We start from the raw sequence: 24,356 nt of genomic DNA on the forward strand, positions 1-24,356 counted from the left end.
CCATATCGTTACACTTCGTATTCGTATATAAGATATACATAAGGAACCCTTCTTCTAGAAGAGGAAAACAGCGAATACTCGAGTGGCGTCAGACAATCAGCACGAATCTCCTTTGAGGACGATCTGTTTGGCGGGCACAAGCACAACAAACGCAACACACTTTTGACTCAAACTCTGGAGAAGAATCGGCAAATCATGTTGCACGAGGAGCGCGTGGTCGAGGGACACAACGAGATCAATCAGAAGGACATGAAGGACGAGGACGATATAGGGGATGCTGACAGTGGCAGAGGCGACAGTTCGGTTTCGAGCGACATGAAGGAAGAGGATTTGCCAGATCATTTGCAACCTGGCGCGGAATTCACTTTCAGGGTAACGGTCCTACAAGCCATGGGCATTTCTACAGAGTACGCTGACATTTTCTGTCAATTCAAGTAAGTACAGCCTATATTTTTTAGCTTATTTTATAAATATGATGTGTAAACACGCACTGCAATGCAATTATTTTCGCAGCTTCCTACACCGACACGACGAGGCTTTCTCGACGGAGCCGGTGAAGAACACAGGCAAGGGCAATCCGCCCGGATTTTATCACGTACAAAATGTAAGTATCTTCAAGAACCATTTTGTTTCGGATTATTATAGAGAAAAAGTTTTATCCGAATTAAATTATTATTATTAGATTTATATTATGTATTATATAATATTAATATTATAATTTAATATTATAATTAAATTATAATTAAATATTGTAATATTTTTTGTGCTGATACAGATTACGGTCACGGTTACCAAATCCTTCTTGGAATATCTGAAGACGCAACCTATCGTTTTCGAAGTATTTGGTCATTATCAACAACATCCATTGCACAAGGACGCAAAGTTGGAATAGTGAGTATTAAATTGCTCTAACTTCATTATATATTTATATATTTTATTTGCAAGAACATTTTTCACATAAAAAAAACATATTTACATAACAGCGTACGACAACCACCGAAGAGAATGCTTCCGCCTTCCATACCGATCAGCCAACCGGTTCGCTCGCCGAAATTCGGCAGCGTTCTGCCGTCACCCAGCACGTCCCACGTGCACGCCAAGTACGACGTCCTGGTGTGGTTCGAGATCTGTGAGTTAGCGCCGAACGGCGAGTACGTGCCGTCGGTGGTTGACCACAGTGACGATCTGCCGTGTCGCGGATTGTTTTTGCTTCACCAGGGTATACAGCGACGTATACGAATCACCATTGTGCACGAACCGGCCTCCGAATTGAGATGGAAGGATGTGCGCGAGCTCGTGGTCGGCCGTATTCGAAATACTCCAGAACCCGAGGAAGAGGACAATGACTCGTCTGTACTCTCGTTGGGTCTGTTCCCCGGCGAATATCTCGAAATTCCCGGTGACGACCGCACCATGTTCAGATTCGAAGCAGCCTGGGACAGCTCCCTGCACAATTCGACTCTGCTCAATCGAGTCACGTCTTACGGAGAGCAAATATTTATGACTATTTCCGCGTATCTCGAGGTACATATCAGAGATATATTATTTTAAACCGTTTTCTTTTTTTTAGAAATTTTTAAAAAATGATCTTATTTTGTATCCTTAGCTGGAGAACTGTGGAAGACCCGCGATCATCACAAAAGATCTGAGCATGATCATCTACGGAAGGGACGCAAGAGTCGGCCCGCGTTCGCTTAAACACCTGTTTAGCGGCAGCTATCGCAATCAAGAAGCGAATCGTCTCAGCGGAGTCTACGAACTAGTGCTACGTCGTTCTTCGGAAGCAGGTAGCCCAGGTTTGTTATGTCTAACCATAGTGTAGTCCCGTGTTTCACTTGATATCACATATTAATATGAAATTCTCATTCCAAAGTATACATTTCATCTGGAGAGTACTTTTATACTCTTTATCTAAATATATATATATATATATATATATATATTTAAATTAGAAATATTCAGTGATCAATAAAACCGTGATTTTAATATTTAAAATCCAAAGATATTATTCTCTTTAAGAAATAATTCTCCAGTTTGAAAAAAGAAAAAGAAATAATGTTCCAATATTATAAACGTGATGACAATATACTATAAGCAACTTATCTTTTAACAAAGTTCCTTAAAATATTTTTTCGTAAGCAATAAATGTTTTCTATTTTTTCATACTTTTGGCTCTTCCCTCTCTCTTTCGCTCGATACCCATCCCTTTTCCTTCCCTACTTATTTGTAGGAGTTCAAAGACGTCAACGTCGCGTCTTGGACACGAGTTCCACATATGTCAGGGGCGAGGAGAATCTACACGGATGGAGACCGCGCGGAGACAGTCTGATATTTGATCATCAGTGGGAGCTCGAGAAGTTGACGAGGCTAGAGGAAGTGGAAAGAGTGCGACACACATTGTTGCTGCGGGAGAAACTTGGCATCGACAAAGTACCGTTCTGCAACAAACCTCTGCATGATTTCACGAAGAGCGAAAAGGTAGCTGCTTGTTATCCTACGTTAATCAAAATCTACGCGACACACGATAACATGTGCAATTCCTTTGACACGTCCCAGGACGTATGTAATATGGTTGCAAAGGCCACGAATGAACCACACGCCAGTCCGGTTAAGCTGAAACGTTCGACCAGTACGAAAGACGTTTACGAACCCTGGGAAATGACCGAGAGGGAGCGCGAACTGACGACCAAGTATATTAAACTCATCCAAGGAAGGATCCCGAGCAAGGAACCGATACTACTTGCCGATGTTTCGCCTGGGGAGGACACTATCACTGATTTATCAGCGTCTATGATGTCCTCGGTCATATCGTCCTCGTCTCAAGAGTCAGTATATGCGAGAGATAGCGATTTCTCCAAGCAGGTAACACTTCCTGCATGCCTCATGAGTGCTCCTGCTAGTAGCGGTTGTCCATGCTTTGCTTTGTTCCTCTTTAGAACAAGATAAACAATATGATATCCCCAAAAGTTGAAAAAATCAGTAATAATTCGTTCATTATCAATTTTACAATTTTGATCCGATATATTCTACATAAATAAAAGCACCGAGTGTTTTGAAGTGATTAAAAAAAGAAAGAAAGACAACGTTTTTACGGTGATCCACAACACGCCATTCTTTAATTTGGCTCCACATATATTATGTCGCGTTTCTTTCAAACTTTCAAAACATTTGCGCTTTCGCATTCAACGCATGGTATTCGAGACGCTCGAGTCGTTTCGACCTGCCGAGATTGACAACCGCCAGCACGAATGACTCAGGGTTATGCTGGAGTGTTACTTGCAGGCTGCTGAGATAATAGTATGGAGCAGGTCTAAGTCGTGCCTCCTTAGGTTAAGCTCACCGGAGAGGGCTAGATTGCAAGAGCTCCAGGAGAGTATATTGGCGAGCGAGTCGGCCAATCAAACCTGCACCGTGGCACCACCACCATTAGGATCATCCTCGCCGTCGAAGGAGAACTTGGTACTCTATGTACCGGAAGTGGAGGAGATACGCATTAGCCCGGTCATCGCGCGGAAGGGCTACTTGAACGTTCTCGAGCATAAGACCAACGGTTGGAAGAAACGCTGGGTGGTACGTTCATCATTAATAAACACTTTTTTTTGCTTTGCCTTATATATCTGACAAGATTTAATATCCTTTTTTTCATTGCTTCAGGCTGTTCGTCGACCATACGTTCTCATTTTCCGAGAAGAAAAAGATCCCGTTGAAAGGGCGTTAATTAATTTAGCCACGGCTCAAGTTGAATACTCCGAGGATCAGCTGGCCATGGTGAAAGTGCCGAATACGTTCAGGTAAACCTATAGAAAAATAAATATATTATGCAATCGTGTACAACATATTCTAAACCTGTCTGTTTTTATTTAGCGTCGTTACCAAACATAGAGGATACTTGCTGCAAACCTTAGGCGACAAGGAGGTCTACGACTGGCTGTATGCGATTAATCCTCTTCTAGCTGGTCAAATTAGGTACGTATAACGAGCGAAGAATTTGATTAGCTCATATTTTTATCTTAAATTATATGGAACGATTGATAGAGAGTGTTTGATGCTTCCGTAGATCGAAACTCGCACGCAAAAGCCCGGCCGCGACAAATTTGAGCAATGGCGCGCCGATCGGCCTGACACCGACTCTGGAGCAACCGAGCAATCAGACCAAGTGAGTGGCGTTAGCTGACAGTATGGCCGGGGTAACGAGTGCAATAGCAAAGGCGTCGGAGAGAATGCTGTGCTGGTCGCACTCGGCCTTAGAGTCCCGAGACTTGTGCAACTTTCGATTTCCGCTAGTCTTTGATTGATCCTCGAGCGGAGGATCCCGAGCTGTCTTGAGATTTTAATCCACACGGTATATCGACAGCACGGTAAAATATATCGACGTTTTACTTTACGCAGCGTTCCCTTAGCACGTTTACGAGAGGGCGAGAAAGAGGAGGCGATGAGGCTCGTCTTTCGAAGAAGTTACAGACGCGCGAGCAAATGTAATTCGCTATATGGTGAAACAGTTACCTATTTACCTCTTACTATCATCGGAAAATTCCTTTCCGCGTCTCTCCGTACATTTCGAATTCACGTTCGAAGTGCTTTTCACGTCGACGAGACGAGATCAAGGATCCGTGCGCGCGGATGGTGTTTCCGTTGAATCTTTTATTTCCACGACGCGTTGATGTAACCTACCGTGATACCCCTTTAAGCATGCAACGTGTGAGAAGGATAGAGATGCATTTATGCCTAATAAACGTATTCTTAAGACGATCACTGAAAACGAGGTATAAAGTACACGTTATAGATATATCTGTAGAAGAAAAAGTATGCGAGAGAAAGAAAATAATATAAAGAGAGAAATGAAGAGATTTGGGAAGATATCGATAATTTCATACGCGAGCTTGAAACGATCGTTTATATAGTGCTCTCAAAAGAGTATATCTACGATGAAGGAAAAGGAACATTAATACGCAATTTTCTATGAGAATTAGATTCCCATTCTCTGTGTGTTCACATTTTATTTTATTTATATTCGATTAAGCAAATCAGATCTAGGTGATGATGCTGAGCATCCAACTTCGACAATGTGAAAATGTGGTAATGTACTTGTGTACACGCAATCGATTGACCTAGTCGCTAGATGAAGATTTTATTTTCCGAATTGGAGATTTTCAAATAGTTTTTAATTATGTAGTAAGATGGGATAACATTGCTCCAACGTAATTTGAATTTTGTATTGAAATGAAAAGAGATTTAAATATTATCCAAAATACGAAAAGCAAAGAGAGAGTTGCCACTTCTTGAAGCATAAAGTTTATAGAGTACTTTCTGTGATTTGAAATGTTTTATTTTTTTGTTACTTCATGTCACCTTTGATATAGATAGAGTAATTTTATCCTGTCTTAAGATAATTAATATTTTAAAATCTCTGTGTGCCATATATTCTCTTTTAATACACTTGGCAGTTTTAATTATATATAAGTAAATTAAAGAACTTTTAGTATAGAGCAATGAGAAACTAAATGAAGAGAACTAAGTGAAGAGAAGACTTGCATATGAACAGTATTTGCAACTCTTTATTTCTAAGAGTCTCTGTTGGAAAAAAGAGGGAAATTTTAATATATTCCGCGGTTACAAATGGAAAAATATTATTGCAAACTTCTTCGAAACACGAATGAATGCAAGAAAGTCGGCAAGCAAACAAGATATGACGTAAAAAAAGTTTTCATTCGTATAACGCGATCGCGTGTCGATTTACGACGAAAATTATCGTCAAAGTATTTCGTATCTCCTCTCGCAGAGAGTAACATACGCGCGATATAAATAGGTAAAAAAATTACCCTTAATCTGTGGAGATATAGACGCCACACTCTGACGCATCGTGTTTTCATGTCTACGTAGATTTTAAGCGATTCTCCTCGAGGATGTTCGCCGAACGCGAGTTGACGAGCATAATCGATGATTCAATATCTAACGAGGAAATGTTCCATTTCGGATCAAGTTGAATTTTTAACAAGCTTTCATTCATTTAGAAGAAAAATTTAATTACATAAAAGCGACTTAAAGATAAGATTATCTACACCATGTGCTGATCTGATTTTTTTATCTGATTTTTCTTTAACGAAGAACGTCTAGAGAAGACGAGCGAAGAAACTCGTCGTAGAATTCAATGATCCGAAATTGATAATTTTCTCGTAATGAGATGATAGACATAGGTCGATTACGTTGTTCACAGAGGCTTTTATCAATTCTCTTACGACAACTTGGATAACACAGGGGTGCAACGTTATATAAATACATACATATGTGTCTATTGTGCACCTCTCACCTGGGGAGACCTCAACATCTTTGATATTTAATTTACGACACGCGTATGAAATGTCCAAATTCGAAATATATGTCCAGATAGCAAAAAAAGATGTATTTTGACGTTAAAATGATGTCAATAATTACTATATGGCTATCTAAGTATATTCAAAGATGGACATTCGATGTGTGTCGTATTATGTAGATACATAATAGCGTATTTCATGACGTGGCCGTTATATGATATATTGACACTATGACGCACATATTCGAGGTGCAGCAGAATCCCAGATTTATTCGACCCTCCATCCCCCTATCACCCTATCAAGAATACCTCTATTTCTATCAAATGCACCCGTGTATTACAATTGGAAATACATTTTACAATCATATCGAAAGCTCCCTTTTAACGTTTCTCTCAAGATCACATGTGTGACATAGGATTTTGAAAAAAAATATATTTTGGGAAATTCAATTACTGTCATTACATCATTAATGAAATCAATATTCTATATTTCTCGCGGTTACCGTATCTAAATATTATTATTAATATATTGGTATAAAGGAACTGCGTCCGGATTGTACTGCATGTAAAAAAAAAATGTTTTTTAAATGTTGCCCCTATTATAAATCTATCGAAGTGGTCTATCGATTTCGTGTACCTTGTCTTCTAAGAAGAGGGAAGATTTTTCCCGATCGGGGTTTCCGGTATTTCGACGGAAGGCGATTATAAATCTTATAAAACTCGCTTGATTCTAGTCTTACGCGCTCAATTTCGAGGTGAATTTTTTGTATTATTTTTTCCCTCGATTCCCTACTCCCCCTTCCCTCCTCAATCGTGCAAGAATTCTTAAATCGTGGCTTACGCGCGAATGTAATGCCCCATCACACTATTATCGTTTTCGCTTGCTGACTGTTGTAGTATCTGATAGTTTTATTTTGTTAACGACACACCGTAATGTATTTTAAAACTCGTAATTATATAATAAGTTGAACATAATGGGCTCTCTATCGACTACGCCGAAAAGAAAGTGGTACATACACCCGACGAAAGAGAGAAAGAAAAAAGAGAGAGAGAGAGAACAAAAGAGCGGAAACGCGAATATTACGAAGGAATTTACATCATATTTAAGTCGTTGGAGAGATTAATAATTATTGTTATTATTATATAGTAGACAAAATATAAAAAAAAGAACGATAAGGTGAGAGTGAGAGTATGTATGAGAGATTGAAAGAAAGGGAGACCGACAGAAAGAGAGAAAGAAAGTGATATAGAACTTTTCCCCCCCAAAAGGGGAAGAAAAGAGAGAATGTAGATGTGCGAAAGGGAAAATATGTAAAAGTATGCGCGAAAGGAAACACGTTCGCTTATATATATACATAATATACAAACTAAATTATATATAAATATATAAATAAATTTAATGTTAATTTTAAGCATTTTGTGAAATGTTGAGAATCATCATCGCCGGATGTACGAGGAGATAACGATGATGCGGATCTGTACCAAGTATGTAAGTTCATGTATTTCGTTTGTAAGGTATAAATTCCACTAAACATCCACATTACAACAAAAAAAAATGTTTTCGTTTAATCGTTTGCTATTGGAAACGTGCATCGACGCTGTAACTAGTATTTATTATAAATATTATATATATTATTATGGTTAAAAAACTCGAATTTTTCGCTAGAGGCTCACTGTAAGTGGTAACGTGTAATAAATCGGTCAATAAAAAGCTTATATGCTTAATATAAGTTCTCTTCTCGCAATATATTATCCATTCTGAGAGCATTAATTATCTCTCGTCGCACATTTGCGATTTAATTATTTTTGCAACAATAGTAAAAATAAACTGACACAGAAGTTTCTTAATTTTTCTTGAAATATCTTGTTATAAATACAATAATTTGAGACACGTATTTTTTTATATATTTGAAAGATTTGAAAGACAATCTTTTGAAATTACCTTGATATCAATCACTTTTGAGTCAAATCAATTTTCCAAACATTTATGACATTCTTTGTGAAACTAAGGATGATTAAACGTGCGACAAAAATACGAGTTGATATCTCAGGACGATAATGTCTAAATCCACGTATATATTGTTTAAATAGGTCGTTTTATTTTTTTTTATATTTACATTTTCAATTTTTATTTTACTTAATCATTAAAAATCCCTGTACATTAATAATAAATTTGTCGAAATTATCCTTAAACTTTATTTTATGCGTGCGTTCAGTATTTAACTCTATATTCTCAGTTAATTCTGTGAATGCGTTCGCTAATCTCTGTGCTACTTGCTGATCCGTTTGGATGGATAAAATATTTTGTACAAGTTGTTGGTATTGCTCCTGATAACAACATATCAGATAATAAAGAGGTATACTGGCGCTCGTTATCAAATCAAAATCCATTTGATGTGACAAAATCAGACTAATCAGTAACTGAAAAGTGAAATTTGATGTTTCAGAGTTTACCTTAATAAAAGAGACACGCACATTATATTCAGTTGGTTTGAAAAAACTCACATTCAAAAAAGGTGCCATTATGTCGTTGCGCGGTTGCCCCTTCGCAGTTTCCGTATAAATATGCTTGGCTAAGACTTGAATAATATCACAGCATAGGGCAGCTACGTCATGGCCAAATGAGTATAAACCTAATTCCACCGATGCTAAAAGCTGCTGCAACAGTTTGATAGATAGGCCGCAAACTTTCTCAGAACATATATCGCATACAAAGGCTATCATTTTGAAATACCTATAGAAACAAAGCAAATAATAATGTACATAAATATATGTATGTGCAAACATAATAAAGATATATAAAAGATAGAACATAATATAGAGATGGCAGAGTTCCAAGTTTGAAATAACATACTTGAGTTTTTAATGAAATTTTTAAAAAGATTTATAGCACTGTTTCAATTTAAATTATTCGAAACTATTTAAAAACTTATTTCTTTTTTGCTAGTTTGATATTTCTTACATTGCGTATATATTGTGTATTGCAATGTAAGTTAATTAGTTTTACTTACTGTATACACAACGATGGAAATTTTAATAAATCTATTGTCATGATAGGCATGATTATATTTAAGCCGTAAAAGAAAACGTCGGCAGGCATGGTAGATGGAGGCTGATCTTGCTCGGTATTACTAAAGTTAAGTACGTCTTTACTTAACAAATTGGTTAATAATTGCATGAGTAACAGAATATCCTGGAAACTGTCCTCTTCCGCTGTCGAATCTACAGTAAGCCTATTACTGTTGCAGCGAGCATACGTCTGTATTGTTTGCAAACAAGTCTCATACACACGTGCACTATCAGCCTAAAATGATATCACAAATTAAAATTAAAACTGCTATAGTAAAAGAGTTAATTTTATCAATAGTTTATGTAAATTTATACACGCACGACTTACCTCTGATAAAAACAATAAAACACTCCTTGTATATTCACAAAACAACTCCAATATCAGTTGGACTATATTCTGATAATTATGATACAAGGACAATAATTTGGGAAGTTCAACTAATATAGGACAGGTATATCGATATACTGATTTTGTCGTCAAACCTTGCACACCTTGTACTATACCTATTTAAATGACATGAGATTTATACGCATCCAACTTCAAATAAAAAATATCATGAATTGTTTAAAAATTTAAACAAAAATTTCTACAATAAATTACCTATAAAAGATTCCAGTATATCTATGACTTGGATCTTAATCTCCTCTTGATGATAAGATGACATAAAATTATCATTAGAAATTAATTGCGTGCATCTGTTTTGCAAGGCTTCTATAGTTTGCGACCAATAGTACTGTTCTGTACTTGTATTTTGCACCACTGTACCGGCCTGTACTACTGCATTCATCAAACCTCTCTTGATAATCTGCGGAAAATCGTATTGTCCTCTCGTAGCTAACTCGATGATATATTTGAACTGTTCAGATTTCAATAAGCAAGAGGCTCTGAAATATAATTCATTTTATATTTTAAATTATTTCTCCACAAAAATATCGATATAAACGATTACTTTAGTACGCAAAGATTTAAATTTTCTGCATGTTGTATATTCTCTGCAAACACAATTAAACTTCAAAGGAAATTGCGAAATGTAAAATTGCATAAAGAACATTGATTTTGTTAAAGTAATCGTAAAAAATACATTTAAATTATACGATAATTTGTCTAGGGCACTTTTTATTTTTGTGAATACAAAATATGTATAATCGTTTTACATTGATTCAAAAATTGTAATAGAGATTAGTAGAAATTAAAAAAAGGAACTTGGTAAGTCTGATTTTAAACAGAGCATTCTATAAATTTTAAAAATTAATTTTTTAGGATTGATAATTATTTGTGTAACAACATGAGAAAAAATTGTACTCATGTCAAAGATTAATATTAAAAAATAACTGTATTTGTAATCCATGTGATTTGAAGAATTGAATAATTTATAAAATTTAAAAGCGCTAGCTGAGCAAGCAATAACGTAATAAACAAAATTGATGTTTATACAATCTAATTAATAGTTTTAATTGAATAATTTCTATTATATATTCCATTCGATCTGAATAAAAAGAGACGTTACATATACACAAAAAAAAATATATATATATATATATTCCAACATTAGATATATCCTTCTCTTAAATGTACAATTGTAATATATAAAATACAAGGTATATTTATAAAATTTATATTATATGTCAGAGATATTATTTGATCAATGTTGAAAGAAACTTTCCTATCATTATCATTCGTCATAATTTAAATACAATTATATATTTAACATTGAATGTTTTTTGCTTCTAGCGAGTTAAATCTTATCTTGGTATACATAATATAAAAATAATTTAATTCTTGAATTAATTACAAAAAATAAATCTTAAAGTTTAAAAATGAGTTTATTAATTACTGAATAATTTAAAATTCAAAATTTTTTAAATTGTGAAAAACATGGTAGTCTCTAATAAAATTTTTATTGAAGTAAATAGTTATATAGATTCATCAAAATATATACTGACTTTGATATATGCAGATCTTATAAATGTATCTTGTATATATGTGCTTTGGTCATATTTATAGTATTATTTAATACTATATATATTTTCATCATTAAATATAAAATAAATTTAATCTTATTATTTTCATGTAATCATAATAATGTAGTCAATTTGTAATTAATCTTTGTCGCGCGAGAACGGATATATGTTGCACCTACCAGAAAATAAATGCCCCATATTTTTTTTCACAAAATATCATTCAGCAAAAATCTTAGCGAAATCCAAAATCCGTGGATTCCACCTGGAAGATTTTCCATTCTAGTCAAATTCCATTAAGAATTTAGTTTGTTAATTATTAATTTGCACAAAAAAGAGAGTATCGTTGTCCCTAAACAAATTATTAATACGATTATTGCACAGATGCGTTTCACAAATGCGTTATACTTACTTCGGTTGTGACTCAACAAGAGCTATTAATAATTTTATAGTTTCCTTTATTAGAGTTGGTTCGCTCTTAAAAGTGTTGATGTTGCAAATGATTTTGTCCAGAAGAAAATTCACTGTCCACAATGCGCCTTGACTGTCTACACCAAAAGCTTGTAGGATTGTGGTGCTTATCTCAGAATAAAAAGCTTCAACTGGTAAAAGGTAGCTCTGTGACCAGATGTGTAAAAACCATATTATTGTGCTGCTCAATTCAGGACTGAGCACATTTTCCGCATGTATCGATATAACTGTTTTCTCAAAGGCGCATAAGCGAAAAACGCCTGTAATTAATCGAATAACACGATCGATCGAGGCGGCGGGACTGTTTATGTCCGACTGAACATTTTGCGAAGACACTAAAAACTCCAACGTCTGGTACACATCAACATTTCCCTCTCGAGACTGAAAAACAGAAAAGATATATGGTATACACTGTTATCTCGAATTTAAAATATAAAAAAATGAAATTGTGATCAACTCTCTAACAAACCTGATCCATGCTGCATCGCCTAATTTCCAGAGGTATTAATGCAGTTTCACCCTCTGCTTCCATACAAAGAACATGTCCTGCTATTAAAACGAGCCAATGCAAATCTTCGTACAGTTCATTCATAGAGGCGGGTTGAGGTGAAGGTTCATTTAATGCTACCAATACGTTTAAATTATCGCGTAATTTATGTATTCGATCTTCGAGTAATTGCGCTAATAAAAGTAGAGAGTGATTTGGCACTTGTCTACCAAAGTTTCCTATAATTATATCAAATATTACATTATATTATTTCGTTATTGCAGATCTGCATAATAAAATACATTTTTAATTGGCACAGGTTGCCATAATAGACAAATAATTTCCAAAAATATTTACCAACTATTTGTAACTGCTTCTTATATTTAACTTTATCATCTTCTTCCATATCTACTATTTCTTCATTAATATTTTTACTACTGATACCTCTCACACCATCAGGAGGTGACAAATGGCATCGCAAATATATGTTAAATATCTGAATAGAGCTTTGCTTATAAAAATCTGGCAATAATGCGTTTGGTTTAGATAAAATACATATCCATGTCTCAAATATACGTTCTACAGCCTCCATATATAAGCAATCATCAGCACATACCTGCAAACAATACATAAAATATTTTTTTTCAATCTTAATGACTAAAAAATTCCAAGCAGTATTCTGACTCATTATATGTATATGCAATAATAATTACCAATTCTTCTTGTGCGGCACCTTCTATGAATAAACATGTTAACCTCGTCATTTCTTCCATAAATGACTTCAATAAATCTTGAGGAAGAGAATTTAATGAGCTTTTAAAGTAACAATTAATCTTTTTTATAATATTAGTTATTCCACTTGCTTCTTGATCGATAATATCAATACTTGATATAAGTTTTAAAAATCGTTGCATGTAATTTGTCAGATATTCCAGTTTTATTTCCTCTGTGGTGAAGATTCTACCATGTAAACTCGCTAATTGCACCAGACAATTCATAGCATGATGAGCTAGTTGCAGATTACTGCGTACTTTCCAATACAATGTAAAAAATAGGTCTAATACTGCTGGGTCTACTATTACATCTTGCCATTGTGGATGTAATCTCAGTGGTGGGTTATTTCCGACGTCATAAATTTCAGTATGCATGTACAAGAATCTTTTAGGTAGTGCAATGGAGTTAAGGTACATCTAAACAATTAATCTCACATTGAACAGTAAATGAACTATCATCAGTTATTAACTAATTGTAATTTCTAGATTATATTTAATGTTAAATGTGAAATATAAGATGACTGAAATATAATATCTAACATTCTCAATTTCTCTCCTTTTCTCTTTATCATATTATATTATATAATACTAAATAGATTAATAATATAAAAAAGGATATAATTTGAATCAACAAATCCCCAAACAAGTACACTTTCCACAATTGCAAGTAAATGCTTTACAAGGGGTAATGTTGATTCTTCAAAGTCTTTTTTGACTAATTCGTTGAGTACTTCGATACAAAGCTTGAAGATTTTCTTCATATCACTTACTTCAAACTGTTTCTTCTCTCTAAAATGAACCTCCCATGTCAAACATAAATTAGACGACTTAGCAGTTGTTGCATACTCTTGCAATATCGTAGATAAAATATTGCACCCCAAAATTCGCTGTAAATAAGGCAAATAAGAAATTAGTCCCTCTTTCTATTCTTTTTGCTATATTGAAAAGTCAGTTTTATTTTTTCTGTATTTATTTTAATGTATTTACCTTTGGTAAGTCTTCATTTCTAATTAAAGATTCTACTTCATTTAATATTTGTCTTCTCTCTTGTCCAAAATCATCCACACTGCCTCTCTTGATTATTATTGCAATAACTTGAAGTATTCTTGCTCTGACATATGGCGCTAAAGTAGGTTTGCTTATTACATAGTGTAACAAATATTGTCTCAATGAAGAAATGTCAGATTCTGATAGAGTAGGCCACTCTTGTATCAGAGCTGTCTTTATCAAACCAGCTGTCTCGAATAGTACATAATCTACAGTACTTAATTCTAAAATTTGACGACACAGTTGATAAGGTGATCTTGTTTTTCGAAAATTCAAGAATACAGCTTCTGCAGATTGACGTTGCTCTGCCGAAATTAGGTTTGGAGGTGCCTAAATATAAAATAAATAAAAAAATTTTATTCATATTTTGTATTCTAAAAATTAGACAAATAAAAGTAACAAAGAAAAACCAGAGAAATATTAAACGAGTTTATAGTTATATGTAAATACATTAATGTTGCAAAACATTGCAAATATGTAAGTCTCCTCCTATTTTTTTTGAAATTATAATATGGCTATAATCACTCATAGAATTAGATTAAATAATCTGTTTAACACAAATTATAACTTATATAAAATATTACAAATTAAATAGAATTTATATAATTAAAATATTATAATTAAAATTGAATTTACATACTTAAAATTAATGATATGTACACAAGACTTATAGACATTAAAATTATATTTTTATTATAAAATATACTTGTATTTATATAAATTAAACGTATAATTTATTAAATATCTATAGTTTTCTTTTGACAAATGATTATTTGTGTTGTTTATTTAATTCGCTGCTGTTCTATTTCATTACATGTGTGACAATTTTGAATGTCATCGAATTGAAGAAAACTTAACACTATATTTGTACTGTTTTAATAATTAATAAGTTCTTTTTTTTATAGAATAAATTATACTTTTGTGAAATTATAAATATAAGAAATTACATAACATAAAAGTCAAATACAATTATTTTTTTGCTTTGCCTCGCATGGTATTCATATGTATCATTGACTTATATATGCATCTATTAAGTCTTAAGAAGCTTTTAAAACAGCTTAAATCAGCGCTTTAATTGCTTTTTCTTTTCTGTTAGAAAATATCTAAAATAGGTCAAGATACAGAGATCTTAACTCCCCAAATATCTTGTAAATATAAATAATTTTGGATACAAAAGAAATAGAGAAAAGAGAGAAAGCAATGTTTCTTACTAATAAATTATAGCTCTATGTATAATATTATAAATTTGCATTAATACTTAACATTATATATGTATTAGAGAATATACTTATTCATTATAAAAAAATTGACGAGTCAAATATATTCTTCCTTTCGTCTATCGATAAAATGTTGAACGAGCATTTTTCCTCCCTTTTTATTTTTAAAGAATGCTCTCAGTAAAAACTATCTAGCTCGCATCCTGATCTTGATCGACTTCGAAAGTTGTTTATACGAGAGAATCGTGCACGTAGGGTTATAATAATCCATTTATGAAAGAGAAAATTTGAATAGCTCCACTCACCAAAACGACTTGCGCCGCGGCTTCCAATTCCCTCAGCACTTCCTGTGCCATTCTAGACAAGATATATTTATTTTCTTAATTCAATTAATTGAAGATATAAACACGGGCAATACTATATATATTTATATGTAAAATGTTTCACAACTACCTACACCTACTCAGCGTCGCATTTGAAGTTGAAGAAGTGTCTGAAGATGGGTCTTCCTTCGCCACACATGAAGGATTATCGTCACGAAACATGAGAAATACCTAGATGGGCAAACTAATTGCAAGAATCAAGCCGAATTTTGCGAAAAACCCTAAACGAACATTTTTGTCGCTTTCACATTTGTTCACCCAATTACGAATGAGGAAACTGCGAGATCACTAAACTTCCGGGATAGTGATCTCACATTTTCATATTTTCAAACGCCATAGCCAAGTTCGTTAGTGTCCCTTGATGTTTGACGCGTTCAGACGTTTACACAATTTTTGTAAAGAAAAATAACACGTTTGAACTTTGGTGCGTTGATTGAGCGATATCTTTCCAGATTTCTCTTGGATTATTGAAATTGGATAAAATGGAACCAGTCACTAATATCGGGACAATTGCTCCTAAAGTTAGTATTGTATATATTTTTGTATCTTTCACATTTTAGGAATTAAGAAATGCATTTGCGATGTTGTAACGTAATTTTATATCTTGGTAAAATTATTTTAAAAAATAGTTGATAATAATTTATACGAAAATGTATACATATAATTATTGTATATGATGTAAATTCATGTGCATTAAGGGGATCTTAAATAACTTTGAGTTGTTGTTTTTTCCTGTTTTATCGAAAATGTTATATAAACTACAAATCTATTTATTGGCTGTACGGATTGTTTTTTACTTGAAATTAGACCAGGCCGGATTTGCCATTGAAGTGAATGTTTAGATATCAATTTGGAAGCCTAGTAAACGAGAATAACTCATCCTACATTTTTGTGCACACACAACAGGAAAAAACAACAAACTTTGCAAAATCATTTAGGATCCCCTTAAATAGAAAATAATATATAGCAATATAGAAAGGAGACTATTAATGTAAACAATATATAAATAAAAAAATAGATAGAGTGGTTTATAAGAATGTTTATATGCCTTATAATTTATATATATATATATATATAAAATAGGAGAAAATCAGAAAACCATTGCAAATATTACAACCAGCAGCCACTGACAAAGAAACATTAGTTGGATCCGATAGAATTTTTAGACCTGTGCAACAATCAAAAAAGAATACAAAAAAGTGAGTTATTTTAAGAAAAAAATGTATTATAGAAAATAATTTAATGAGATATTTGTATATTAGGGATGTGGCAAAATCGAAAAGGAGTGCTCTTAAACACAAAAAAGTGACAAGCGAAGATAAAGCTATCCAGACTGCACGAGAAGAGAAGATAATAATTGAAGGTGAAGATTTAACATCAGGTATGCTCAAAATATTTTTCTTTCCTCTGTATATATTTCTCTATACAGATTGCAAATATATAATAAAAGAAAGTTTTTCAAATATTTATTTCATCTGATTCAGCCAATCCTAGTGAAAACTACTGGCAAGTCTTGGCTGAAAAGCGAAGAATGGCACTTGTGAATACTTTAGAAGAAAATAAGACACTTTCACAACGCATTGAAAAATTAAAAGAAGATAATCATATATATAGAGAGATGTTGGAGGAAGCAAAAACATTAATTGAAGTACTACAGGTAATATTATCTATTGATTTAGCATCAGTTACTCTAAATGTTACATATATTATGTATTATATATATAAATTACATTGTTATATTTTATTGCAGGAGGAGATTGAAAATAATAGAAGTGATATGAATAATTCGTCAGATAACAGTGTTTTCTTTAATTTAAGTTAGTTCCTTAGATTTTTTAAGTAAAAATTTAAAAAAAAGAGAACGATATACTTTAACATAATTTTATACCGATAATAATTTATTAAAAGTATTTATTTCTTAGCATTAATTTATAGCAGTATTTTATTTTTTAATTATCCCACTTGCAATCATTTGGCATTTGAAGTAACGTAAACAAATTATACATAAATATACGATTTTGGACTAAAATATATTTTACTTGGCTAAATATTACTTTATGTAAATTTAAACTTTCGAATGCAATTTTGAATTTTATGTGAACTAATAAATTTAACAGAAATGTTGCCTCCTGTGTAGTCATGTGTGGGTGGAGTGCATTTTCAATATTATTTATTTTCCAACGTTATAAATATCACACAATTGACTGTTGAATAAAACCTTGTGTCCATGATACAAGAAATTAGTTCGAGTTCCGGAATCGAACCATTTACTGTGCTTTTTACCGAGTTCACGACATAGTTCACGTCTACTTTTTCAGAGGGCGCATTAGGACACGCGTCCATTGAATCGCGATGGCCGCTCTCCATGTCCTTAGGTTTCTCTCTGATAAAACGAAGAAGAACGTTTTCTGTACGCTTTATTCATATTTTTGACATAAAAATACTTATTGCAGTTGATATCACAACAATCTAGAAGATTGAGGATAATAAAATGTCAGAATACGACAAAGTGAAAACAGGAAAGTTAATATTGAAAGGCGAAAAATCAAGGTATTAAAAAATTGCTTTTTGTTCTTTCTTGTTCGAGAAATTTATTTGAAATATATATTTTTCTTGTTATTTCTCTCATTTTTGCTAAATATTTATTTGTTTTTATTTCAGACCAAAAAAGCGAAAATCTAAAACACAAGAAAAAGAACAAGATGTAACGAGAGAGGATAAGGACACTATTACTCATGGTATTTATTTTATTTTTATTTATTATATAACAGAAAGCAAAAAATGGAAAGCATTTGCTTATATAAATTATAATTTCTGTTATAGGAGGATGGTGGAAGGTTAAGAGTATATTCGAAATCACAGGAACAGTAGCTATAGAAATTGGAAATCAAACTTATGTGAAAGCACTTGATAATGGACTATTTACTCTTGGTGCACCACATGCCGAAGGAGAAGGTCCATCGCCAGAAGAAATCTTGACAGCATTTCCCATAAGCGAAACTAAAATTGCTTTGAAATCGGGTTATGGCAAATATCTTGGTGTTGATAAAAAAGGCATTGTTATTGGACGAAATGATGCAGTAGGTTCAATTGAGCAGTGGGAACCAGTTTTTCAGGTAATTTATATTATATATATATTAATAGAAGTTATACAATAAATTTATAGAAATTATTTTGCATTTTTCTTGTGCTTATATTATTTTTCTGTAAACAAAAATTTTTAATGAGGTTTATATATCATCTTTGATTTTTGTATACATTCATTCTCTATATTACTTATTAATTAAAAAATTAAAAATTAATTAAATAAACATTTATAATTTGTTTTTAATTAATAAATCTAAAAAAATAAGCATAAATGAGTTTATTGAGTTATTTGCATAAAACTTTTCTTATTAAATGTATATGAGAATATTTATTTATTAATTTTTGTTTTTAAATATATTATTAATTACATTGTTTTCCAGGATGGTAAACTTGCTATATTAAATAATACAGGATGTTTCATATCAGTTACAAATGACGATGATATCATTTGTCAGAATAGAACAGCTAGTTCATCAGAGTTTCTTGTTATAAGAAGTATAACCCAACGTTCTCAAAGTCCTAGCAAGGATATTCCAAAGGAAGAGCAAGGCTCACTTGCAGATATTGAAGTAAATTATGTGTAAGTATTAAATTGAATTAATAATAGTATAATAATATATTAAGAAATAACTATATTTGTGTGTGTGTGAATTCAAATTTTTAACTGTTATATTTACATTGTCTTGATATTTAAAATTCATCTTTTTAATTCTATTTCTAACAAAATCTTTGAAAATATATTTTCTAATATTAATGATATTTTATATATTACAGACGAAAGTTTCAAAAATTTCAAGATAAGAAGTTAAGGGTAAATAAGTCTAATCGCTCTGAATTAGAAAAAGCGAAAGTAGAAGGAAATTTACATGAAACTCTGTTAGATAGAAGAAGTAAAATGAAAGCTGACCGTTACTGTAAATAAATAAAATTATAACAACATAACTTCTTATTGTTAAATTATTTATTAATATAAAATATAATTTATTAAGATATAAATGTTTTATTAAATATAAATAAATTTTTTATAATTCTTGAAAAATATAAAAAAGTATCTTCATATAATATAAAGCACTAATTGTGAGTCTTTTGTGATATGTATATAAAAAGTACAAACTTTCAGTAAACTTATTAAAACATCTATTATATTTTATACTATAAAAATGTTTTCAGTGTATGTATATTTTTTCAATATTAAGAAATAAACAATGGGAGCATACTGCACGAAATTATATTTATTGTATTTCTGTATGATGAGATTCCAACAATGTCTTTAATATAAAAAGCATATTGATATACATCTAAAATATCGTAAGATAATATATAAAATTTTCTTATAAATATGTATGGCTTGTATGTAAATCGAAAATATATCACAAAAACTAAAGGATATTTTATACAAAAAAATCGGAATGTGCTCGATTCAGATAAATTATAGAAATTATTTATACTATAATTACTTTGGCTGGATTGGCACATTTTATAAGGATTCACAGAGTGACAAATATTCATAAATCGTCTATTCATTTACAATAGAAAGATACTACAAACAATATACATATATATCTAAATGTGTTTGTGTGAAGTGACTGATTTGAAAAATATCGCACGCGTGCGCGCGAAAATTAGACTTGCCAAAGATTCTCATATGTAGATATGCAAAATAACTATTTAGAAAATCTTTGCCAAGTCTATGCTTAATTATTCGTTATTATAAAAATTAATAATTTGTTTGCCTGGGAATAGGATAACGTAGTACTAAAACACTATCAGCAGATATGATAGGCAATATATTGTCACAGTGATGATTCACTAGATGACTTACACTATCAAATACCCGATCTTTTGTGCGTACCTATAAGCAAAAATTTGTATTATTTTTTATGTTTATTATTTGTTAAAATTTTATTAAACTATATATTCTAAAAAAAAATATATTGTATATATATATATATATATATATATAATAAAAAATATTTAAATATAAATAGTTTATATAATCAAAAAATATTTTAGAGAAAATATTAATTATATATATAACTTACAATATTATTATTATTATATGTATTTTACTTTGTGATACTTACAACACCTTCAGGATCAATTAACAATAAATGTTTTGGGGTACCATTATTCATACCGGTTAAAACATATTGACCAGGAGAACCTTGTGATTCTCGAACCAAAAAATCACCATCCTTAAATAGTAAAAGAAACGTTAAACACAAAGATAATTTATATTAAATAATAAATAATCTTTATATATATGTATGTATATCTACAAAATGGCAAATATATTTACTCTAGTAAGCATAGATTCCGCTTCAGAGCGACTAACGCTTCCATGAAACCATATTTCTTGCTTCAATTGCTGTTTTTGTGATCGAGGACTTAATCTATTCATATCTGATATCGCAGAACTAAAGGGTTCTAGAATTCATGAACAAAGAGTTTGATATAAGTAATAAATATTGTAAACAAATAGAAATTAAGATTATTAAAAGCAGTTTTTTAATAAAAAATTAGAACAAATTTTTTCATATCAAAAAGTATGTTTAAAATTTTAATATGCGCAAGACGATATAAAGAAATAATAAATCACAAAAATCAGAACTCTGTGGGTCAATATTATTTTGTGAGAACTTTGTAACTTATTATAAAATCATATTAAAAGCAAAAGATAAATGATTCTTACGCATATCAAAAACATCGAAAAGTGATGCTGGATCACGATGATTATCTCTGTTTGCAGCTATGACACTGTCATTAACATAATTGTGCTCAGGCATTGTATTTAGATTCGTTGATGAAGATACAGTGCCATCCGAATTCAAGTCGATTAGATTCCCAGTTTCTGTGAAAATAAAAAAATGAAAATAAAAGATTAAATATTATGTAGAAGAAAATATAAAAATTAAATTCTAGATAAATTTTAATCAAAAATAATTTATGCCAAAAATATCGTTTTATAAAAAATATTGCCTGCTAACTCCTGGTGTTGCCTATCAGTGGCAGGTGAAAATAAATTCATTGCAGTATTTTGTACTTGAATGTTGTACGATGGTGTGGTATGATTTTGATGATGCTTCAAATTAGGCAGTGTGGACGCTGTAGTAGGCAAAGGTGGTACTGGTGGTGGGCCAATGTCAGGTGGTACTTTGCCTGGTAGATCATTGTAATAATCTCTATCAGCTTCTCGAACTCCATTTAGAACAGGGCTACAAGCAATTACATAAAATAATTAAATGAATGATTATCATAACTTTAACTTCATGTAAATATATTTTTACAAAAACTTACTGCAGAGAACTTGGCTTTGTGAGAAACTCTTTGAACCTAAGCTCAAACGCTTGTCCAATAGTGGATATAACATCCTGTGCTAAACCGCCTGCGCATTCAAGCACATAACATGCACGCCATTCTTGCATATTTTTAGCAACATATGCAACAAAATCCAATATTTCCTATTATACGGTATAAAATTTAATTTTAAACAGACACAAAAGCGAAAACTAATAACTATTTATATATATTGATTATTGAGATATCCATCACATACTGAAAAATGTGAAGAACAGTACAAATGTATTCTTTACCGTATCACCGCCTGAAGCAAAAGATATGCGTGGCATATCATGTTTAGCAATAATATGTCCATTTTCGATACTTGTTAAGGATAAACTACAACTGCTAATAGTTAAATTAACACTAGCAGCAGTGTGTTCCATACGAGGTTTATCTGCTATAGCTCTCAACACTTTTCTATCAACCTGCAGTTGAGAAATTTGATAAAAATGATAAATTTGATAAAATTGATAAAGATAATGATGTAAATATAGCTAACTATAAATATAATAATCTCTATGAGCGATATAGTACCCTTCTCTTTTTATCAGCAGATTTTAATCCAGCAGCTTCACAAACTCTGTTTATACATTCCCTAGAAATAAAAATAAAAAATTATGTTGTATGTTTGAAAATATATATGATAGTGCAAAAACTATATAGTCTGTGACAACTTACTTAGCTACACACGAACGTGTTTCAAAATCCAAACTTTTCATAGATGTATATACTTCTAGACATCCTATGTACTGTAATTTTTATACAAAGAAAAATTAGAATATTTTTAATGATAGAAGAAAAAATTAATACAATTTAAGTTACATCAAGTTTCTTTTCTAGATTTTTATTCTATTAGAAAATGTTTTATGTTTTATTGCTAAAATACAGGTATTTAATATATTAAGAAGAAAAAAGGGACATTAAAAATTACCTCAATTAAATCAACTTTAAACAATGTCCTCCATTTTCACATTATTGTTCTTTAATCATTGGATATATTTATTATTTTTTCTTTATAATACTTAAGAATTATTCTGATCTCATTGGATGTACATAAAAAAGTTGATAAAAAAATAATTGGAATATCTTGATGTATACTAAAGAAGATAATAAATAACATACCTTTACTGTATAAGTGATTCCTTCCTTACTTACTAAATGATCTGGATGTAACCAGCCTCTGGCTGGTTTACTTATAAAACTGCTACCTCCTGCAGCCATTGCTAAATTAAAAAACATATCGATGTTATCAGTATATAAAATATAAACAATTTATATAAAGTATACATATAACAAATTCACTATGTATATATAAATATTTACAGCATATTTTATCAGAAGTGTTTAATCACTTAAAGTACTTAATCATTTTAAAAAAATATATATATATTTAGAAAAAAATATACGCTACTTTTTTTTTATAGTGAACAGCTAAAATCACATGAGTAAATAAAACGATATCTAAAGCATTAGTCATCAAAACCTTGCATTAAACAAGGAATGTTAATATTCTTGTCTATCTTTTTTATATTCTTATATATCACAGATATATACATGCATATATATATATATAAATATATATATATATATATGTATATATATATATCGAAAGCAAACGAAAAATCATCTTCTTTTCTTTAATTATACCACGACTCGAAAATTAACACAAGGCAAAAAATCACATATGCACATAGCAATTTTCTTTATAATAAATCACGCCCAAAATATCATGACTTTCAAACTGTCAACGTCAGATCAAAATTCGTCCATATTAATATATTCTTGGATGTGAAATCATACCTGACGCGAACGATTACTCAGTCATTTATTAACGATTCTTCAACGAGGCATTGATCATTGCACGAGGAATCTTTGGTCAACTTTTATCTTTGACTTGTCACTGATGATTCTGACGTCTATCGAGTTCATGAGATGGATCATTGGCGTATACTACGCATACCATAGGCGTGAACGTAAACTATCGTGCTACTACTACTACTCAATGGGAACATTCCATTCCACAGAGCAACTAGACACCATCACACATAAGGCCGGTATTCACAGTTGGTTCTTATATTTAAGATCGTCTTAAGGCCTCGTTCAACCAATCGAATGGCCGCATAGCGTCTCTTGATTGGTTGAACGAGATATTAAGACGATTTTAAATATAAGAACCAACTGAATACCGACCTATGGATTAGGATACCTACA

General features: G+C 31.6%; 5 protein-coding genes across 13 annotated transcripts in view; 3 read left to right on the top strand and 2 right to left on the bottom strand.

The window, feature by feature from the left end:
- unc-104 (kinesin family member unc-104) overlaps positions 1 to 9,887 on the top strand; it is a 28,917-nt gene extending 19,030 nt beyond the window's left edge. For 4 of the 8 annotated variants that reach the window (XM_085481515.1, XM_029308560.2, XM_085481517.1 and 1 more), the window contains 11 exons: positions 59 to 434; positions 514 to 604; positions 776 to 891; positions 984 to 1,524; positions 1,607 to 1,796; positions 2,231 to 2,478; positions 2,557 to 2,862; positions 3,283 to 3,570; positions 3,655 to 3,791; positions 3,865 to 3,966; positions 4,058 to 9,887. In XM_085481515.1, coding sequence (XP_085337641.1) covers positions 59 to 434; positions 514 to 604; positions 776 to 891; positions 984 to 1,524; positions 1,607 to 1,796; positions 2,231 to 2,478; positions 2,557 to 2,862; positions 3,283 to 3,570; positions 3,655 to 3,791; positions 3,865 to 3,966; positions 4,058 to 4,160 — 2,498 coding nt within the window. In that variant the 3' untranslated portion in view covers positions 4,161 to 9,887. The remainder of the gene's footprint in view (positions 1 to 58; positions 435 to 513; positions 605 to 775; positions 892 to 983; positions 1,525 to 1,606; positions 1,797 to 2,230; positions 2,479 to 2,556; positions 2,863 to 3,282; positions 3,571 to 3,654; positions 3,792 to 3,864; positions 3,967 to 4,057) is intronic. The other 4 variants (XM_085481516.1, XM_085481513.1, XM_085481514.1 and 1 more) reach the window with 4 other exon arrangements.
- LOC114935668 (exportin-4) lies at positions 8,388 to 15,862 on the bottom strand. 2 transcript variants are annotated; one of them, XM_029308553.2, is made up of 13 exons: positions 15,787 to 15,862; positions 15,639 to 15,690; positions 14,057 to 14,446; positions 13,689 to 13,956; positions 13,010 to 13,464; positions 12,654 to 12,912; positions 12,279 to 12,535; positions 11,751 to 12,190; positions 9,981 to 10,264; positions 9,708 to 9,883; positions 9,322 to 9,614; positions 8,816 to 9,044; positions 8,388 to 8,731 (listed from the first exon to the last, which is right to left on the bottom strand). In XM_029308553.2, exons 2-13 carry the CDS (start codon positions 15,687 to 15,689, stop codon positions 8,444 to 8,446), a joined length of 3,390 nt encoding a protein of 1,129 aa, XP_029164386.2. In that variant the 5' UTR covers position 15,690; positions 15,787 to 15,862; the 3' UTR covers positions 8,388 to 8,443. The 2 variants fall into 2 exon arrangements, with proteins under 2 accessions (XP_029164386.2, XP_029164388.1); XM_029308555.2 differs by having other exon boundaries at positions 15,791 to 15,857.
- A 172-nt stretch (positions 15,863 to 16,034) lies between these two features.
- LOC114935669 (uncharacterized) lies at positions 16,035 to 17,644 on the top strand. Its single transcript, XM_085481520.1, has 5 exons — positions 16,035 to 16,237; positions 16,800 to 16,915; positions 16,979 to 17,097; positions 17,201 to 17,373; positions 17,467 to 17,644. Exons 1-5 carry the CDS (start codon positions 16,199 to 16,201, stop codon positions 17,536 to 17,538), a joined length of 519 nt encoding a protein of 172 aa, XP_085337646.1. The 5' UTR covers positions 16,035 to 16,198; the 3' UTR covers positions 17,539 to 17,644.
- A 399-nt stretch (positions 17,645 to 18,043) lies between these two features.
- FRG1 (FSHD region gene 1) lies at positions 18,044 to 19,745 on the top strand. Its single transcript, XM_029308531.2, has 5 exons — positions 18,044 to 18,266; positions 18,378 to 18,454; positions 18,540 to 18,832; positions 19,184 to 19,383; positions 19,578 to 19,745. Exons 1-5 carry the CDS (start codon positions 18,208 to 18,210, stop codon positions 19,723 to 19,725), a joined length of 777 nt encoding a protein of 258 aa, XP_029164364.1. The 5' UTR covers positions 18,044 to 18,207; the 3' UTR covers positions 19,726 to 19,745.
- Positions 19,746 to 20,305: 560 nt separating this feature from the next.
- Shc (SHC-adaptor protein) lies at positions 20,306 to 24,183 on the bottom strand. Its single transcript, XM_029308485.2, has 11 exons — positions 23,946 to 24,183; positions 23,268 to 23,368; positions 22,824 to 22,894; positions 22,680 to 22,740; positions 22,397 to 22,570; positions 22,101 to 22,264; positions 21,783 to 22,018; positions 21,496 to 21,654; positions 21,103 to 21,230; positions 20,888 to 20,998; positions 20,306 to 20,655 (listed from the first exon to the last, which is right to left on the bottom strand). Exons 2-11 carry the CDS (start codon positions 23,364 to 23,366, stop codon positions 20,521 to 20,523), a joined length of 1,338 nt encoding a protein of 445 aa, XP_029164318.1. The 5' UTR covers positions 23,367 to 23,368; positions 23,946 to 24,183; the 3' UTR covers positions 20,306 to 20,520.
- Between the last annotated feature and the right edge of the window lie 173 nt (positions 24,184 to 24,356).

This window comes from Nylanderia fulva, unplaced genomic scaffold, assembly GCF_048542155.1.
Source record: "Nylanderia fulva isolate GAGA-0341 unplaced genomic scaffold, ASM4854215v1 Scaffold18, whole genome shotgun sequence".
In the NCBI taxonomy this organism is placed as follows: domain Eukaryota; kingdom Metazoa; phylum Arthropoda; class Insecta; order Hymenoptera; family Formicidae; genus Nylanderia; species Nylanderia fulva.

Coding starts and splice junctions, on each gene's coding strand:
- LOC114935668 (XM_029308553.2), bottom strand. CDS start 15,689: ATGGCACAGGAAGTGCTGAGGGAATTGGAAGCCGCGGCGCAAGTCGTT. Junction 13,465..13,688: donor GGGATTTGTTGATTCAAATT/ATATCCTTTTTT, acceptor ACTCCATTGCAC/TACCTAAAAGATTCTTGTAC. Junction 12,191..12,278: donor GGCGATGCAGCATGGATCAG/GTTTGTTAGAGA, acceptor TCTGTTTTTCAG/TCTCGAGAGGGAAATGTTGA.
- LOC114935669 (XM_085481520.1), top strand. CDS start 16,199: ATGGAACCAGTCACTAATATCGGGACAATTGCTCCTAAA. Junction 17,098..17,200: donor AGGTGAAGATTTAACATCAG/GTATGCTCAAAA, acceptor CATCTGATTCAG/CCAATCCTAGTGAAAACTAC. Junction 17,374..17,466: donor CATTAATTGAAGTACTACAG/GTAATATTATCT, acceptor ATTTTATTGCAG/GAGGAGATTGAAAATAATAG.
- Shc (XM_029308485.2), bottom strand. CDS start 23,366: ATGGCTGCAGGAGGTAGCAGTTTTATAAGTAAACCAGCCAGAGGCTGG. Junction 22,019..22,100: donor ACAAAGCCAAGTTCTCTGCA/GTAAGTTTTTGT, acceptor AATTGCTTGTAG/CCCTGTTCTAAATGGAGTTC. Junction 20,656..20,887: donor TAATTGATCCTGAAGGTGTT/GTAAGTATCACA, acceptor TTTTGCTTATAG/GTACGCACAAAAGATCGGGT.
- FRG1 (XM_029308531.2), top strand. CDS start 18,208: ATGTCAGAATACGACAAAGTGAAAACAGGAAAGTTAATATTGAAAGGC. Junction 18,267..18,377: donor TTGAAAGGCGAAAAATCAAG/GTATTAAAAAAT, acceptor TTTTTATTTCAG/ACCAAAAAAGCGAAAATCTA. Junction 18,833..19,183: donor AGTGGGAACCAGTTTTTCAG/GTAATTTATATT, acceptor ATTGTTTTCCAG/GATGGTAAACTTGCTATATT.